The following is a 19,666-nucleotide window of genomic DNA, read 5'->3' as shown; positions in this document are numbered from 1 at the left end:
GTGTAATGGCCCCTTGTCTACCACAACATACAACCATGCTCCTAGGAATAAACTTGTGGAGTCCTTCAATTCCAGCTCCAACCTACTTCTCCAGTCCTACCACCTTTAACTTAAGGACTTACACCTGCTATTTCTGCCACAGTGTAGCTCACAGGTCCTTGAGCAGTCAGCAAAAGCGACGGCGCACACCCCTCCATGCTGCCCCCTGCCCCCAGCACTTTATCCTCTTTTCCTGTGGAACAAACCCTTGTTCTTTATGACCCAGCACAAATGTTACTTCCTCTATGAAGCTTTTACCAGTGTTTCTTTCCTTAGCACGTTAAATATTTGGTCTGTAAATTTCCATTCGTTTAAGTATCTGTTACTATTTATTGTTGATTTTTTTGTTGTAACTATTGTGGTGTGAGAAATCAATAATGACTAGTAATTTAGCAAATACTAGTTCACTGTCATGCATGACGCTGGATATCCTAACAGGACTCAGCCCCAGGTTCTAAGTGCTCCCAACTGTGAAGCTACGTTCCTTCTTCCCCTAAAATACCCTTAGAAAGAAAACACACCCAACAGAGTGAAACTTCCCCAGCTGAGTTACACCCATGGCCTTGCAAATGAGGGGGCCTGTCCCGGGTAAACGCACAGAGGCTGGGAGCACAGGGTGTTCCAGGTCCCTACTTAGTAACAGTGCATTTGCCTGTTGGTTACAGTTGATTACATCCTCATGGACCCGATGGAGAGGAAAAGGCTCTTCATCGCAAGCATCCCCCGCCTGTTCCGTCAAAGAGTGATCCGGGCCCCCGTGCCCTGGCACAATGTCTGCAGGAGCGCCAAGAAGTGGAACAAGGAACACCTGCACACAGTGAACCCCATGATGCTCAGCCTGAAAGAACTGTGGTTTGCAGAGTAAGAACCCCTCGTCCTCCCTCCTTTCCCTCCTTTCTGCACTGCTTCTGCACACAAGCAAGCCCGTTGTACTGTGCATGGTGGGAGGAGCCCTGCCCTCCTGGTGAAGTGAGATGAACAGACATCCTAGACCAGAAGTGCAGATGAATTGCAAGTGGCAGCCCTCCACGCAGGTGCAAGTGGCCCCTCTGTGCTCCCGGAGCACCTGGTGTCTGTCTGTGAGCACTGGGGTGTACTGGTGAAGAGCACAGACCTAGAGCCAGCCTGTTCAGGTCCAAAATCTAGCTCTGCTGGTTCCTGGCTGATAAGGGTGTGTGGCATCACTTCTGTGTGCCTTGCTTTGGGCTAATAAGAGTTCCTACCTCATAGGGTTGACAGGAGGAATAAATAGCTTAATATGTACTGTGTACTTGGAACAGTGCCGGATGTAACGTAGGTACCCAGCCAGTGTTAATTCACCATTACCTCCATTATGACACTTATCACCCTAAGTTATAACTGTATGGTTACTTGTCTCTCTCTGCCCTGTGAGATGTATACGGCTTGGGTCTTACTCTTTTACATAACTCAGTGCCAGCACAGGGCTAGCAAGCTGTGGTCTCTCAGTTATAATAATCGATGACTCAATTGGCCACAGGAAGTGTACAAGTCCAGAGGAGGCAGAGTCACTTTTTCCCTCTCTTTCATTTTTTAAAATTGAGATATAATTCACATTCCGTAAAATTTACCTTTTTAAAGTGCACAATGCAGTAGCTTTTAGTATATGCACAAATTTGTGCAACCCTCACCACTAATTAGAGAATATTTTCATCATCTCATGATGAAATTGTTAGGTTCTGTGAGACAGAGAAAAGGAAGAGAGACCTGAGCCAGGTGCTGTTTTAACCAAAAAGCTTTATTCCACTAACGTGGAGGGGAGACTGATTCAGATCAGTTCCCCCGAACAAAAGAAAGCAGGGGTTTATAAGCCTTTGAGGGTTCTTGCAGAGTAACGGGCCATTTCGAAATCAGTGGTATACAAGGTGACCCAGCACTTGTAGTCTGCTAACACCTGGTCGGTCAGGACATAGGCTTCTAATTAGTGTCGCTACTGTATCAGTGCAAAGCGCCCCAGCCCAAAGCCTGCTCCATAGCCCACAAGATGTTCCTTTGATGATAATGGTCATGTTTGCCCCTTCCCAGGAGAGGAATTTTGCTGCTCAGTTCCCAGGAGTAGAAAAGGGAAAGGGGAGGGGAAGAAAGGGGAAAGTTGCTTAACCTGGCTGTGCTGATGCTAAGCTGGCCACGAGGCCTAATAGAAACCCCTACCCACCAGCATTCAGCCCCCATTTCTCCTTCCTCTCAGCCCCTGGCAAACACTGATCTGTTTTCTGTCTCTATGGACTTGCCTATTCTGGACATTTCAATAGATGGGATCATACAGTGTGTGGCGTTTTATGTCTGTCTTCTTCTACTGAACAATATTTTCAACCTTCATCCACGTTGAAGCATGTGTCCGTACCACATTCCTTTCTATGGCTAAATAATGATCCATTGTGTGGCTGCTATACAGCATTTTGTTTATTCGTTTATCAGTGGTACTGGCATGGGGGAAGACTGTGGGTTTTTTACAGGCCCCTCAAGAAGGGGTACAAATCCTGGGGAGAGAGTGAAAACTCCAGAGTTCACTGAAAGGTCAGGCTAATGAAACGATGAGCCTCCACCAACTGGGCCTTCATCAGAGAAATTGGAAGCAAATATGTTCACTTAATTTTAATTGGCTGAGTTTATCAGCAGCTCATGTATTTTTTTGGGGTGGGGAGGATCTCTAGCTTTGAATATATTTAGTCTTAAAGGAGTCTTGTGGCTTAAACAGCCTACTTGTTTTTCTCATTCTTAGTTTTACTTCTATTTTAAAAGGAAACTGAAGGTGAAGTCAACCGGGGACAGAGCCCACCAATGATAAGAAATAACCACATTGACTTCTTTAACTGAATTCGGTTATCTAAGGTATTGGAGGTGCCAGTGAGGACACTGAAAAAAAAGTAATTTTCTAACTAGACAAAAATGTAGAAAGTAGTACTCTATAGAATGGGCTCTGGAACTAGATTGCCTGGGTTCTGGTTCTTGCTCCGATCGTAATCACCTGTGCAATTTGGGGGGAAGTCAATCCTTCTGTGGCCCTGATTCTTTAATATACAAAATGGCAATAATAACAATACCTATCTCATGGGGTTGTTGGGTAAAGTGCGTAGAATAGCACTTGGCACGTAGTAGTTGTTCAATAAACAAAAAGATTTCTTTAAATACAAGCATGTTTGTGGCTTCAAAACAAATTAATTAACTTATAAATTAATAAGAACTCAGTAAATGTTCTCATTGCCAGAAGCCCAGTGCTGAGAAGAAAACAGATGATCATGTACTCCTGAGTTTAATTTGATCATGAGGTGAAGATAGCAAAGTATTGAACTTACAGCTTCTATTCAGAAGAAAAAATTCTTACCACTTGGTTTTCATGGTTCCCTGAAGAAGATCATGCAGGCAACAAATGCACCAAAGAGAACCAAAATTATTTAGAAGGTTTTTGTCAGGTGAACCCAAAAAATCAGCAATTTTTGCAATGAGAAAGAGTGGTTAAGGAAATGATACAGAGCAATTTTCTTTTGTGATGTGCACAATTTAGCTTAAAAAATTCTGAGATGTCTTAGTGATCAGTGAAGGGGGGGCGGGGGTTTGGAGGTGGAATGAGGGCTGTGGTCTGAGGAAGAATAGAAAATCTGGTGTGGCCAATGTGGGAAGTGTGTAGGATTCAGTTAAGATGAGTACCAGAATTATCGAGTGGTGACAAGGACCACAAGAGGGCAGATACCAAACACATGGCACAGGAGGTCCTCGGAGTTCTGACCTCCCTAGCAGTGTTCTGAGCTCTGAGCCTGTCCCCACAAGACAAAGACTAAGTTCACCAACACCACAAAATGACTGGAAGTGCAGGCCACGGGGTTTGGGGGGATGGGGAACAGTGCCTGTTGGGTAATTAACGCGGGTGATGGAAATGAGAGGCAAGAACTAAGATGAGCTAAGAAGCCAGGCAAAGATCTAGTTTGGGAGGAGACAAGCAGTGATGATTTATAAATGAATGGAACAGACACCAGAAAGAGAATTGGTGGACCATGAGCTAAAGGAGGCCTTGGGGAGTGTGGCAAAGGGCAGGACATCCATAGACCTGGGAGAACTAGGCAAAGGCAAGAGTGTCATGGGAGAAAGCAGGAGATTCGTTGGTTCATTCAGCAAACATTCACTGAGTGCCCACATCGTGTAAGACATTGCGCTAAGGGATGCTGTGTCCATCCTGGTGCCCCCAGGGTGAGTTGTGTTGTTGCCTACAGGGGAACACATCATGGTTGTAGGTCAGAGCTCTGCCTTCTCATCAAAGCTGCCTTCATAAAGGCCTTGGGCTGAGCTGTCCTGTGCCTCCCAGTGGGGTGGCATCAGCATGGATAGAAGAAGTGGTCCGTGAACTTGCAGACAGCACTTTTCCAGTTCTCTTTCCTCCTACAGGACTGCCATGTTGCACAACTCCAGGGGGCACCATTCACACAGAATACAGTATGAATTGTCCCTCTGTAACTGTTCAACAGCACTGGACAGCCACATCCTTGGTTGACCAACATCTCGCTACCAAGTCTGATGGATTGATAGGAGGAAAGAAAGAAAAAACCCGAGTGAGGGGACCTTGGCCAGGCTGGGAGGAGTGCTCTGCTACTTCCCACCTTCCCTGTGCATCCTCACTATCCTACTTCTACCCCTGGAGTTGTCCAGTATCAGTAGTTCCAGAAGGTATTACTCAAGCGTGAGAGCAGAAATAAGTATATCTGTTAGGTCCAAAGGCTCCTCTCTCTCTTGCCTCCCAAACAGTTAAGACGTTTATTTTTTCATTCTTTCATTCATTCATTCATTTGTTCATTCAACAAATAGGTGGTGGGTCCCGGTATGTGCTGAGCATTGTTTTGGTGCTGTAGATATAGCAATGAGTTCATTTTTCTAGAGGTTAGACAGACAATAAATATAACAGAAAAATAACTGATATGGTGTGTTAGAAGGTGACAGGTGCCATGAGCAATGGGGATGGAGTGTGGTTTGTGGGGGGTGTGGTGGGAATGCTATCCAATAAGACGCTTTAATCTGAATCTGAAAAGCCTCCCACCCACCCTAACCCCTCCTGGGATGGACACGGCCTAACACCAGAGTGCACTGCTTGGCGGACAGAGTACCCCCTCATTCTGGCCCCTCGGGCAGGGTGCAACTCACGCGACCACACATACAATGTCGAGGTGACATGTGAGGCAGACTTGAACCAGGGGGGAGTCAGCCTGGGGATTTGGGGCAGATGAGCTCTATAGGCATTGGGAACAGCCAGCACAAAGGACCAAGCGGTGGCGCACTGGGCACAGTAATGAGGTGAGTGTGTCTGGAGCAGAGTGAGTTTGGGAGTGGCAGGAGAGGAGGTCAGACAGAAGACGGGGAGGACGAGGAGCAAGGGAGAGGGCACAGGCTGTGGAGGGTCTTGTGGCCCCAGTCAGAACTCTGGCTTTGACTATGAATTGGGAAGTCACTGGAGGGCTATGAGCAGAGTGACATGATCTGACTCAGATTTTAAAAGGATCCCCCTGGTAGTGGGGAGAACTCTCATTTCTTCTCACTGGCTGGCCTTTCTTCACCCACGCAGTGGCAGGAGTTAGTGGGCTGGAAGAGGCAGGTCACAGGTGTCTTGGGTTCACGCCCAAGCAGTACCCCAAGTTGTCTTCAGTGGCCCACCCAGAGGCCACACTGAGGTTCGGGTGAAACTCACTGGACAGTGGAGACAGTGCTTTGCTCGACCCTGTCCTCTGTGTTTTCACTGTTGCAAAGAACTTTGACTTGCCTGTTAGTCCACATTCCCAGCCAGCCAAATACCCAGAGGTGTCAAAGCCCCACTCCCTGACCAGTGCCCCAGAGCGAGGCACACAGTAGGCTCAGTAGACACCTGTAGGGGCGACTCATTTATCTCCTCTGCAAGAGTTCTTCTGAACCGAGCACTCCCTGTGTAGACTCTCAGGTTTAATTTTGCTCTACCTAAGTCTCTTCCCACTGAAAAATGAAAACAGACACCCTTTGCACCTGTCCCACAGTACTTGTTTTTAGGGGTATTTTATTTTATTTATTTATTTATTTATTTTTATCAATCTGTTTCTGTTTAATTTATGAAAAGAGAATGGGATACAGTGTTGTTAGATACTTGGTAATTTGGTTTCCTAGTCACTGTCAACTCTCCATCTTCCCCTCTTAAAACAGTTATCAAAATCCTAATGGAGAGTGGATGTATTGGACTAAGTAGTAGAAAAACTTCCATACTCAACTGAGACACCTCATCAAGGCCAAGAAGTCTCTTACAAAAAAGGGTAGCAGACTTACAGGCTAAAGTAGAAAATACAGACTTTGCCCAATCACAGCCTATAGGCTCCCATCCCCACAGCGCTAACCGGCACCAGTAAAACAGAATCCCTTTGAATTAGTTACTCCATGTCCACTTCAAGCACTGTTGAAGAAATCTCGCTTTTCATCCAATGTACTGGTTCTGGTACATATGGATCGTAAGTCCATTTGGGGAAAACGTGTTTATAGAGGTTCATCAGTACTGTGTCCCGAGATTTTAGCTTCCCATCAAAACTGCACTTCATGTGGCCATGGGTACCCACAGGCTCCTTGATGTGTCCCCTGCGGCCCCACTTTGTTCTCAGTTCCACTGGTTTAAACCACAGCACATCCTCTCTGTTGAAGAACATGTAACGCACTACTGCCATCTTAGTAAAAATTTTGAAAGGATGACCACTGAGAGCAACTCTCTTGATGACCATTCTGTCTGGATCCACTGACAACAGATGGCCTGTAGCAATGAGGTTGTACATTCCATTGCTTTTCTGCTTGAAAAGCAGCACAGATGCAGGAGGAAAAGTGACTGGCGCATATACTGTCACCACCGGGGCCACATCAGCAGTCAGGAATCTCTGAAATTTATGTTTATCCGCTGCAGTGTGCTGAGAGAATAAAGGTGAGGCTCGGAAGCGCCTGAATCCACAGTGGAAGATCAGCTCCTCTTTGGCTTTCACAGGTTCCGTGTTGCCAGGGTTCCGTTAGCTTAGAGAGTTTCTCCCTCTCTTTTGGCAGATTCAGAGACCTCAGGTTTGTTCGAACAGCGGAATTACTGGCAGGAAAATTGCCTCTGCAGCCTCACGAATATCGGGAAGTGATCCAGAGACACTGCGAGGAGGCGCGCCACGTTCTCCTGGACAAGTCAGTATCCGGCCTTGGTGTGGGGCTGTGTTCCAGCCTCCTATGGACCAGAACTCTCTGAAATAAAATCTGGTTCCCAGCTGGGGACTGCACAGTTGGCTGACTTCCTACTGCCATCCTTCTTTCACTGCAGCTTCTCCTCCCAGTTTTCTTCCTTTTCTCCTCTTTCTATCTTTCCCCCCTACAAAGTCTGGCTCAGGCGCCAGCCACCTACCAGAGAGAGGAGTTGGGCAGAATGTTCCAGATCCTATGCCCCTTCACCCCAATCTCTGATTCTAATGAAAACACTGTGGACTCTTTCAGCAGGATGTGCCACCCCTGTCCATTTGGGTATTGCTCATGAAAGGACTGTCTCTCAATTCAAATCTTGTTACTTTCTTCCCAGGAAAAGGGTGCTGGCAGGAGAGGTGGCCCATAATATGAAAGTGCTGATGCATAAGGCTGCTTAGTGGGAAGGGGGCCCATCTGCCTCGTCACAGAGTGCAGGGGACGGCTGAGAGGACTTCTCAGAGCTCAGAAGAGCTTCTTACAAGGATGCCTTCATGTCTCCACAGGTGGATCACCACCTGTGCCCAGCTTTTTGTCTCCAGGAAGGAACAGTGGGTCCATTTTGCTCCCAAGAGCGACTACGATTCCTCGCGAAACATTGAAGAATATTTTGCTTCTGTTGCATCCTTCATGTCACTCCAGCTCAGGGAGTTGGTCATTAAGTCCCTCGAGGACCTCGTTTCCTTTTTCATGATACACAAGGTATGTAGGGGACCTGCAGTCAGCCCTTTTGAGGGGAATCAACCTGGTTAGAACTAGGATACCATTGGGTAAAAAGGTACTTCAGAAAGTTCGTGGAAAAACAGAACCAAAAGATAATATGAATCTTTCCATGACCTTTTTGAAGTCCTGTTATATGTCCTCAGCTGGAAGCCAGGCCAAACGGTAAAATTCTTGATGTGCACACACATCAGGTGATTATTAGTTTATGAACATGGTTTCTTAAAATACACAGTAAGCTTTCTTGAGATGATCACCCACTATTATATTGGTAAAACTTACAGAAGCAAAGAAGTTAAGAATTTTTGTTTTAATTGCATTAACTATAACATACTTCTTACAGTTCAGTGGGGAGGGATCACTTTTTCATCTTCTCTTTTACAAAGAAGGAGTTGAAAAATATTTGTATCAGTCTTCGGCTTGATATCTAGGGAGTGTTGTGTGTAATCTTCTCAGATGTTGACTCTTGTTCTTTGATCTTTGAAAGGGACACCTCTAAAGACAAAAGGCTTTGTTGACCTAATTAGTAACTTTTCTTCATGTAACCACTTCAGTAAAGTTGACATAAAAAGTAAAAACACTAAGTCCTAGTTTTCAAAGCATCATAGCATCCCCTAAATTTAGATAGCCTAGGGATCAAGGAAGAGTCTTGAATTTTATACCATGTGCACATTTTACCTTAAAAAGAATAATAAAAAATTAAAAATTGCCTGGTTACAGAAGGCTAAGTTTTCCAGGGGAAGTAAAGGTGAACAGTTGGCCCTTTGCTCAAAAAATGTAGAAGACAATCCTGCTGAATGTTGACTGCAGTGTCAGCGCTCTAAAGAGAACCAATCTGTAGATGTCGTTGTAATCATCGACTTTACAAGCAGAAGAAACCCAGATGTGGAAATGAATCTCACTCTAAAATTCCACACAAAGGGAAATGTAAAATCTTCACATGTCTGAAAAAGAGGGGAATTTATAGGCACTTGATACACAGTAGATGTTTAACATGTTTATCAATCATCCTTAAAAAGATCTAGACATCTCTAAAATTACTTGTGTTAGTAACTTCTATAGGAAAATAGACATAACTCTACATCAATACTTCTGTTGTAGAAAGGTTGACATTTTGAGTGTCTGAAATAGGCTATCTGCTCAGTAGCAACTGTATTTGAGGTGTACATATAACCATTTATACTTTTGGATCCAGTCAAAAAATTTTTACTGAGCACCTATTGTGGGCTAAATGCTGTCATGGATATTTTGAAGGAGAGAGATAGATCAGTCATAGATCCTGACCTCAGGTTTCAAGTAGAGACGATCAGATGTGCATATAGGTCCCTGCAAGAGAGAAAGATAAAATACCATGAAAGAAGTGGAAATACAGAGGTTCAGAAGTGCAGGAGATAATATCCAGCTGGGGAGCAGGGAGACTTCCCAGAGGAGGGGATTTTTGAGTTGAATTTTGGAGGATGGGAAGGATTTAGAAGTTAGGGTGCAGAAACTACCAAGCAAAGTAAATAATAATGAATAAAGGCTTTGAGGATGGGAGAGAGCACAGGCTCAGGGTGGGTAAGCTGTGTCCAGCCCATATTTCAGACATGAACAGTACGTGGTACCCTTCATTTTCTTTCCTGGTGTTCAAGTGGCACTGTGAATGCATAAGACTCACTCCCTTGATTTTGGAAGGCCCAATTTTGTGACAGTTGCCATACCTTATGTCTCCTGAAGGAAGGAAATGACTTCAAGGAGCCCTACCAAGAGATGCAGTTCTTTATACCTCAGCTAATCATGATCAAACTTGAAGTCGATGAACCTGTTATTGTCTTTAATCCATCTTTTGATGGCTGCTGGGAATTAATACACAACTCTTTCTTGGAAATTATTAAGAAATCTAATGGGATCCCCAAGGTATAGTATACATTTAATCATTCATTTGTATTTTTATTCACTTACTGGATAAAATATATTTTAAATGGTTGTTTGTACAAGACACAGTTGATGTGATATTCAGTTAGAGGAGTTTCACTTTGGATATATCCTGAGTACACCCTGTGGCCCCAGAAAGATGACTTGGACCATAAAGAAATGTTCATGCAGCACAAAATTTTCCTTCTAACAAGGGTGTTAAGAGTTACTTGTGAGAGAGTGTAGTTCCCTCCGTGACGCCTGCTCCAAAAGGGCGGTTGTGTTCCAAGCCATATCCATTAACCTGGGTTAATAATTTATTATGGATCAATTGCCATGAACTTGCCAAAAAATTTTGTAAAGCTGTATTTCATTTTGAAGTTTCATTTGTTTGGTTTTTTGTTTGTTAGCCCCTGTAGGCTACTAGAGTAGAGAATAACCTTTTCCTTCCTGGCCCAAGCCCTTTCCAATTTCCTTTCCGGGACAGAGTTACTCATCAAATTCTAGACACTTATTAGCAAACTTTTTCTGCTAGTTGGGGTCAATCACAAGGATGTGACTCTTTTTAGCTCTGTCTTCTGATTCTCTCTGGATGGTCAGTGGTAAGAGGGTCCATCCAGTCTCCCATGAGGAAGGGATCTGTGGGGTTTGCTGTTTTTCTCTCTCCCCCTCTCACTCTCTCTGTAAAGTGCGTATGCTTGGACACTTGTGAGCACTCTTCTCTTTACAGTTCTGTTCTTAGCGGGTTCTAAGAGCTTAAGACTAGAGTTGAGGTTTATAGGGAAGCAATGAAGCCAAATGCTTCAGTGGATTTCACCGGAGAGCTCTGCACTTGGAATTTTGAACCCAACCAAGTTCAGTTAACATAAAAACTGGGTGTGCGGAAGGGGAAGAAACAGTGAGCAGCTCTCCCACAACCAATATCCCCAGGAAGGAAATGGAAGAAAAGACCCTGTAATTTGCAGGGATAAATGTGGGGCTTGCGGACAGATAAAACACACACCACTCGAGTTCTGCTTCACTGCTGTTGATAGGCAATATTTGCAGCAGCTGGGCTGGGAGAGCCAGACCTCATGTGGCTGCTGCTGCCAACAGCCCAGCAGGGGCATACTAGATTTCATGGATTGTACTGCCAAGAAGACATAGTCATAGGTGACGGTTTGTACCAGGTTTGAAAGCTAGGCCCAAGGGAGTGTTGATGAGTCTACCAGACAATGAGAGAAGACAGCATGAGCTCTGATCTCTCCATCTAGTGATGCCCACAGCACTGGCTTCCTCCCTGAACCCTTTAGACTGTTTTATGTCTAACCTGGGTAGTAAGAATTGAAAAGAATGTGATCCCTCAGGTTGAACATCTGTAGTAGTCTGTTTCTGTTGGTTGTAATGGAATTCCTGAAACTGGGTAATGTGTAAAGAAAAAAAGGCTTATTTCTTACAGCTTTGGAGGCTGGGAAGTCCAAGATCCAGGGAACACATCTGGTGAGAGCCTTCTTCTGGGTGGGAACTCTCTACAGAGTCCTTTAGTGACCACGGTATCATATGGAGAGAATGGGCTGAGCAAGAGAGAACTAACCTCACTTTCTCTTCTTATAAATGCATCAGAACCATGCCCAGACCACCTATTAGACTATCAACACATTACTCCATGAATGGATCAATAGATTCACAAGGGCACAGTCCTTGTGATCCAATCACCTCTTAAAGTCCACACCTTCCACCACCATATTGGTGGTTAAGTTCCAACATGAGCTTAGGGGGACATTCAAACCACAGCAACACCTAAAACAAAAATCCAAGAACAGCAGTGGGTGGACAGTACACCCATCTCCTCCCAGTCCTGCCTTATGTATGGTTAAATTTGAATTTTAAAGTTGGGGAGAAAGTCAGCAAAAGACTTAAAAACAGAATAAATAGCATTCAAAGTGTAGAAGGAAAGTAGAGTACTTCAAAAAATTCCTGGAGAAATAGAATTAAAATATGAATCTTTCTATGAACTCTTTGAAGTACCCTTGTATTTGTGAGAAAGAGTTACTGAAGGAAACCAAAGTAAATATTAAAAATCATTTGTCTTAGCAATACAACCATGGAAGATGAGCATGCTTCAATAGTGACTGAGATAAAAAGAGGTGGATGAGAGGCAGAAATAACATGAAGCTGGATGAAATAAAGAAAGAGTTTTATAAAACTAAAAATGTAATAGGTAAAATTTAAATCAGCATTTTCAGCCATGTTGGTGCATTACCTTCATAAACAAGAAAAAAATATGTATAAATTAAGTGTAAAAGTATGTATAAATGTAATTGTGGAAAGGGGCCGCTAGGACCAGTCTCTCTTCTGATGGGAGAATTTTCTCATTCAAAGTGCCAGGAATGCCAACGTCAGAGAAGTGCTCAGGCATGAGCATTGAGCGTGGTGACAGAACCGAGGAGTTCAGGATCAGAGAGCCAGGGGGATAAGCAGACAGTGACAGTTGCCCAGAAGGGACACTGTTGGTGACTCAGTTTCACAGGCTGCTCTCTAGGGCATGGGAGAACCAGCCACACTGAAAGGGCACCAAGAGGTGTTTCTTCCTCTTTCCATTGACAGCTTCTTCCCAAGAGACAGTCATCTTGCCCACAGGTGATCTTTTGCCTGGGGCCCCCAATTTGCTGCCTAAACTGTTTCATATGCAAATGGTTGACCAGTGCCAGTCCCTCCACCATCTTGCTTTCAGCCACTGTCTGCAGCACAGGCACAGCAAAGACGTTCCTCCACTGGTTTAGAAACCTTTGGGTTGGCCAGAGAAGACAAAGATCATTCACACTTGCTTCTCCCTCTTTCTAAATTGATACATTCTTATCAAAAGCAAGTAACTCCTGTGACTCAATAAAGCAGTCTGAAGACCAGTCACTGGAAGCTTTCTTTTTAAAAAAAAAAAAAAAATGACCGGTAAGGGGATCTTAACTTTGACTTAGTGTTATCAGTATCACATTCTCCCAAGTGAGCCACGGGCTGGCCCGAAATTTTCTTAGCAGGGAGGGGGTGGAAGGCCACGGGTCACCAGCAGGGACTTTGCAGCCTGCATGAGTCATGCGAATGAGAACGCTCTCAGAGACACACACGTATTAAGAAGTTAGAGAGTTGGAATTCTCAGAAAAGATACTCTTTGTGTCTTGTGATCATAAAGCCATAGATTTTCTTTTTTCTGAGCTGAGAGGATAATCTAGTATGTCTTTTCTTTTTTACAGATGAGAAAAGGGACACTCAGAGAGGAGAAGTAGTTTACCTGAGGTCATATTGTCAGTTATTGGCAGAGTCAGAATTAGAACCCATGTCTGAACAACATTTACTAAGCACTTACTAAGTGTCAAGTTCTTGCTAGGCCTTGGGGATATAGTAGTGAAGAAGTCAAATACAGTCCAGACCCTTCTAGTATTGATATTCCATGACAAATCTAGAAGAACTCAGTACACATTCATTTAATTACAAGTGTGATAAGTGCCAAGCAGGAAAAAGTTCAGAGAGTGAACTTTAAACAGGGAAACCCAACATCCACTGGGGACCCAGGGAGGACTCTCTAAGAATATGAGACTTGGAGGGAGCAGGGATTTGAAAGATGAGTTACCCAGGAAAGAAGGAGAGGAGAGAAAATAGAAGTAGAGGGAACCTCAGGATGATTCCAGCACCATCCAAGAAGAAACAGAGTAAAAACGTAGCTGGTGTCCCTGGAAATGAGTCAATTGCAGCAGATTTTTGCATTTTGATACCATCTTCCTTCTTGTGTCTTGTGGATGCCTTGCAAAATCCAAAAGTGGTTTCTACTCTTTAGGTGGAGTCTATCCTGTTCCCAGAATTGAAAAGATATAATCTGATCCTTAGAACCGTTGACACTGAAGAAAAACTTGTTTCTGATTTTGTGAATCAAACTTTCAAGGTATTTCAGAAGAATCAAGTTGGCCCCCACAAGTAAGTTGGTTTGGCGTAACTTTATTAGTTAGCCTTTTGACATTGGTTTAGAGTTGTTGTTGTTAAGTTGCACTCTGTTCTGCTTTATTTCAGTGAATTCAACTGTAGTCTGTAGAGTTTTTAACTATCATCAGTCAAGCTATCCCTGTTCCCACATGCCTGAAACACATATATAATAACAATAGCCAATACTTCATGGTATTACTATTCATCCCCACTTCACAGATGAGGAAACTGTGACTTTCCCAATGTTGCCCAGCAAATAAATAGGACAGCCAAGACTCAAATTCAATTACAGGTCCAACTCCATTATCTGAAGGCTGTGGGTCAAGATTGGCATTTTAAAATTTCTGGACTTTTGAAAAGTAGCATAATTCATATATCACATATTATGCTGCAGCTTGTGTGAGGTCTGTGGATAAGCATTGATATTTCTGCAGTGACACCTATGAATAGTCACAAAGATAACCTCATACCAGCTTAAGCCAGCTTTTGCTACTAACTGAGTTTTCAAGCACCTTTCTCTTTTCAGAGCTTTTTGCATTAAGGGATTGAGGACCAGTTGTCTGAATCCATAGGCCATGCCCTTCAATGATCCCACTGTAGAACATCTCACAGCTGTTCATGTGAGCAGTCACTAGTTTAGGGTGATCATATAATGAAGCTTCCAAACTGAGACACTTTAAGAGTTAGAGGGGTGTTATCAGCATTTACCATGAGACAACAGGTGCAAACCTGAACTGTCCCAGGCAAACCAAGATATATAGTTACCCTAATCCAGGGTTTTTCTGACTGTGGCTCTGTTGACATTTTTAACCAAGAATTCCATAGTGGGGGGCTGTCCTGTGCATGGTAGGATGTTTAGCAGCATACCTGGCTGCTACCAGTAGATGCCAGTGGAAACCCCCCAGTTGTGACAACCAAAAATGTCTCTAGACATGGCCAAATGTCCCCTGTGGGGCAAAATCTCCCCCAATTGAGAACAACTGCTAACCAGGTCTGAAAATCATGGCTTCATATTTGGAAGCCTCCCCTCGAGAATTTGATTGGAGGACTTCTATTTGAAACCCCTGTTTTCTCTGTTCCTCGAGTCTTATACATACAGTTTGCCTTTCTGAACTGACAGCTCCACGGACTTCTGTTTGCTTCTCAGGTTCAGAGTCTTTGAAGCACTGGCCACCTCTTGGAAGTGTCCCACTGGGCCCCACAAAGTTAATTCTGCTCGTTCAGTATCATCTTTAATTCAAATTCGTCTTGTGTCAGATTACCTCAAACACATTATCCAATTTCAGGGAAATCTGTCCAGCCATTTTTGCATGATCTGATAACAGACAGAGAGAAACTTAATTTTATTTAACATATTTTACTCTTGTTAGTTCCAAATTTTCATCTTACAATTTAGATATAGAATTTGGAGCTGGAAAGGGGGATAGGGACTGCAGCCAACCCCCTCATTTCTGGTTTCCCTTTCCAGTTTCAGTTATCTGTGGTCAACTGTGGTCCAAAAAATATTAAGATATTTTGGGAGAGAGAGAGAGACTACATTCTCATAACTTTTATTACAGTATATTGTTATAATGGTTCTATTTTATTAGTAGTTATTGTGTTAATCTTTTACTATGCCTAATTTATCGATTAAACCTTATCATAGGTATGAATGTATAGGGAAAAAAACATAGTATATATCGGGTTTGGTACTATCTGTGGTTTCAGGAATCTGCTGGGGGTCGTGGAATATATCCCTCATGGGATATGTAATATTCACTGGACAATTCACTCTATGTCAGGCATAGTATTAATTGCCTTATGCATACTTTATTACAGTTAAACTTTACAACAATCCTATGAGATGTTAATTATCATTTCCACTTAAAATTGAAGACCCTGATCTTTGAGAAAGTAAAATATCTTGTCTAAGTTCATGTAGCTTGGAAGTAGCAAAATTGGAATTTGAAGCCAAAATTCTGAATTCCCAGTTCAATGCACCTTTTGCTACATGGTATTTCTCTTTCCTGGTCTGAGCTAATTTTTTATGTCTTCATTTGCCTCTCTGACTCATCCGATGCGGTGCCCTTTATTTGCGTTGACTTTATGCTCTTCAATATGGAAGATATTTAAATGTATACAAAAAGTACGATGACCTATTGGATAACTCCGCCGAGCAAAACATCACTGCATTCCTGAAAGAAAGTCATGAAATCGAGGATTTTGTGACGGTAGGAGATGCCGCTTGATATTTCATGCCTTGATGATGTGCTGCTGACGATCCAATGAGTAGCCAGTGTGTTTTGTTAGTGTAAATACTGTGCTCAGCATCGGACTAGGGTTGATGGGGTGTGGCTGGGGGCAAATGGGTCGAGGCTACAAGGCAAATGAAGCTATTTCATGTACTCCTTTCTACAGAGGATTAATGCCATAAAAAAACGGAGAAATGAAATTGCATCCATGCACCTTACTGTGCCTTTAGCCATGTTCTGCCTTGACGCCATGACCCTAAATTATGATCTTTGTGAACGAGCCCAAAATCTTAAAGACCGTCTGATTCAATTCCAAGTGGATGTAAACCGAGACACCAATACCAGGTATCGTAATTCTGCATGCCAGCTGGAGAATGGGAAAATGACCACCACTTGAGCCTTCCAGCAATGAGCAAAGTTGTTTTAATCATCTTCTCTTCTGTTCAATATAATTAACTTTGTTATGGAGGGGTCTCCATACACTAAGATGGAATACTGAGGACTGAAAACATAGGAGTGTTTTTTATCTGTGGGGTATGACCATCAACATATAATGATCAATTAATAATAATAAAAATTGTAATAGCTGGTATTGCTAACATTTGTTGAGGGCCTCTCTATAGTAGGCATGGATGTACTGCAGATAATTTGTTTCTGATTATGGTTAAAAAGGCCGATGACTGTCGCTCATTTGCTTTTATATGAATTAGAGCATATTCAAATTATTTCTATAATAACATCATTTTTCACAGTCTTGTTTTGAAAAGTGGGTAGTTAGTGATCTAGTGATTCCAGAGGTTGAGTGTAACTTTCTCTCTGCTGCCAGGAATTACCTGCAACAAACACATGAGGATAAACTTGCTGGTGTATTGTTAAAAGCAGTGATCACAAATTAATTTAGTGCTCTACTTTAACATAAAATGTGAGGGGTTGTTGTTGTTTTTGGTGGTGTTCTTGTTGCTGTTGTAGTCTTAATCTGTATTCTACCCATGAGAGGTAGTATGCTTTATTGGTTATGAGTATGAGCCTTAGAGTCAATTAACCCAGGTTCAGATCTTGGCTCTGACACCTGTACACCATATTGCTTTGGATGTTGCTCAGACTGACTTTCTTCCACTAGAAAGTGTAGATAATAATAGTATCTACCTCCTGGAGTTGTTGTGAGCATCAAATGAGTTAGTATATGTAAATGATTAGAATGGGCCATGGCACTTCATAAGAGCATAACACATGTCGGATATTGTTAGCATTACTACCGTAATTATTCCTGGAGTGTGGTGTGCATGTGAATATCACCCATTAAGGATTTGCAGGTAGAGAAAAGTTAGAGACCGTAACTATAGTTTCCAAGTAGAAATTATGTCTGTGTAGCTTGATGAGTCTCACGAGAAAGTCATTTTAGATGGTGATGATGATGGCTGTTTCTTTCTCTGCAGCATCTGTAATCAGTACAACACCATCGCAGACAAAGTCAGTGAGGTTCCTGCCAATACCGAGGAACTGGTACTCCTCAGTGAATACTTAAAAAAATCCAGCAATGTCACTGTGTTCAAACTCAGGAGGCAACTTAGAGATGCAGCTGAACGGCTGGAGTTCCTGATGGACTATGCAGACTTGCCCCGTAAGTCTAATGCCATATATGCACATGTAAATTTATAGGTATATGTTATATTTTTGCATTTATATATGAGATATAAAAATATTCTATATTTATATTTTTAGGGATAAGAAGTTGGAGGGAAGGAGAGTTATAGTAATCCCACCACTAAATATTGGGATACCTGCTTTTCAAGTGCCCTGATGTATTAGAAACACTAATTCCACACTCTCAGTCATAGAAGAAATTTAAGTCAAAGGGAATCTTGTTAAACAAAAAGAAGACAAATCTAGAGACTTAACCTCTAGCTCTTAGATGTATGTCTTGGCATTTTGTGTCTGGTGTCCCTGGAAAAGTCACTTCCACATGCAGAATACTTTTTATAAGTGGGTGGATTTCACTCATTTATAATCTTAATACGATCCCACCTTTGAGGAGACCAGGATACTTTCTTTCATGCTCCTTCATATCTTAAAAGTGAAGAAATGGCCAGGGTTCCTTGAAGATTTATTGGGTCAAATTAGAGTTTTGAAGTGAGGACCAGGTTCTGAAGGAAAAGTCAGTATGCTGTCCGCAAGCCATTTAATTACATGGTGTTCACCTTTTGAGGTGTTGATGGGAGGAATAGATGGGACTAGGAATGAAAAATGGTCCCCTGACCATCCACCCACATGTTCATGAGCTGTGCCCCTTGACTGTGTGTATACATACTAGATTCTCTCACCGTGGTCTCTGACTCCTAAATTCACAAGGAAACCCAGGGCATTTTAATTGACCAGAGCCATAGACAGGCAGGGCCTCTGGCATTGATACTATTACTGCTGTTTAACCAAAGGGAAACTGAGACTCAGATGAGATGGAATAGTTTGAAATGTGAACCATAACTTCAACCCAGGTTTTTGACTCTACTCAGACCTAGGCTGGGAAGGCAATAAAGCAGAGTGGTTAGAGTGTAGACTTAGGAGTTCATTAGACCTAGATTCAAACTCTGCCCTGCTGACTTCTGGCAGTGTAACTTTGACCACTTGGCTTAACTGTTTTGAATCCCATCTGTAAAAAAAACGGATGATAATACATCTACTTTCTAGCCGGAACCTGGCACATGCTCAATAAATGTCGGCTATTGTTCATCCGTAATGGGCCTTCCACTCACTGCCATTCCCATACTTACCTCTGTGGACCTCTTGTTCTGCTGAATGAGTTCCCCGCATCCTGACCCAAGCTGAGCAGTGTCCTGGAGCAGACTGTATGTGTTTTGCAGAAGAGGACATCAAATTGAACAGCACTTTGTTCCTCTGGCCAGAACAGATTGAAGATATCTTCGAAAACAGCCGAAACCTGCTCCTTAATAAGAGGGATCAGGCAGAGATGGACCTCATTAAAAGGTACAGGGAAAGTCTGGGGCTGTTTTGGAAATAAGAGGAGGATTCATAACCCACGCTGCAGGGTCCCAGTTCTGTCTAGAGCCCCCCACAACCATGTGTGGGTGAAGGCTGAGGATGTTTGGTGAAGGAGTTTCCTCTCGCTTCTCACTGAGGGATGTTCTCTTTAAGCTCCACTGGTAGAAACCCCCGCCAATGTCTTCCCTCCCTGCCTTGAATAATTGGGATTTGGCAGTGCAAAGAGAAAAAGGCAAAAATAGTGGCATGTAATAACGGCTTCTACAATAATAGCAAAATTGTTAGTCTTGCAGTGGAGAACACAGATCTGTGAGACATCAAGACAGGGCTGATAAAGGCACAGTAGGAGGCTGAGAAATTGCCTATTTTGCAGCTGCTCTTGTTCAGTGCTAATGTGGCTGTTATCGTTTATTCATTCTTTATTTGTCAATTTAACCTGTATTTATTATGGATTTTAACAATGTGCTATACTGTAGACTTGTAAGTGTGTTTGGCTGATAAATAATGATTTTAATCCAGTGACAGAGAAAATACAGATGTACAGAAAAATCCAACAATGTCACATGAAGTGGGCCAAATGTGATGCACAGGGTAAACACACACACACTCCAGCTTGT

At 42.9% G+C, this 19,666-nt stretch overlaps 1 protein-coding gene across 1 annotated transcript in view; it reads left to right on the top strand.

Annotated features, from left to right (window-relative positions):
• The window catches only part of DNAH3 (dynein axonemal heavy chain 3), a 169,854-nt gene that overhangs the window by 18,867 nt on the left and 131,321 nt on the right, over positions 1-19,666 (top strand). Inside the window, exons 7-15 of the mRNA XM_063099804.1 lie at positions 705-900; positions 7,084-7,209; positions 7,764-7,959; positions 9,694-9,873; positions 13,679-13,815; positions 15,926-16,031; positions 16,219-16,397; positions 17,489-17,673; positions 18,911-19,034. Of these exons, the coding sequence (XP_062955874.1) occupies positions 705-900; positions 7,084-7,209; positions 7,764-7,959; positions 9,694-9,873; positions 13,679-13,815; positions 15,926-16,031; positions 16,219-16,397; positions 17,489-17,673; positions 18,911-19,034 (1,429 nt within the window). The remainder of the gene's footprint in view (positions 1-704; positions 901-7,083; positions 7,210-7,763; positions 7,960-9,693; positions 9,874-13,678; positions 13,816-15,925; positions 16,032-16,218; positions 16,398-17,488; positions 17,674-18,910; positions 19,035-19,666) is intronic.

Source organism: Cynocephalus volans, chromosome 6, assembly GCF_027409185.1.
Source record: "Cynocephalus volans isolate mCynVol1 chromosome 6, mCynVol1.pri, whole genome shotgun sequence".
NCBI lineage: Eukaryota > Metazoa > Chordata > Mammalia > Dermoptera > Cynocephalidae > Cynocephalus > Cynocephalus volans.
This window is presented reverse-complemented; position numbering and strand designations above follow the sequence as displayed.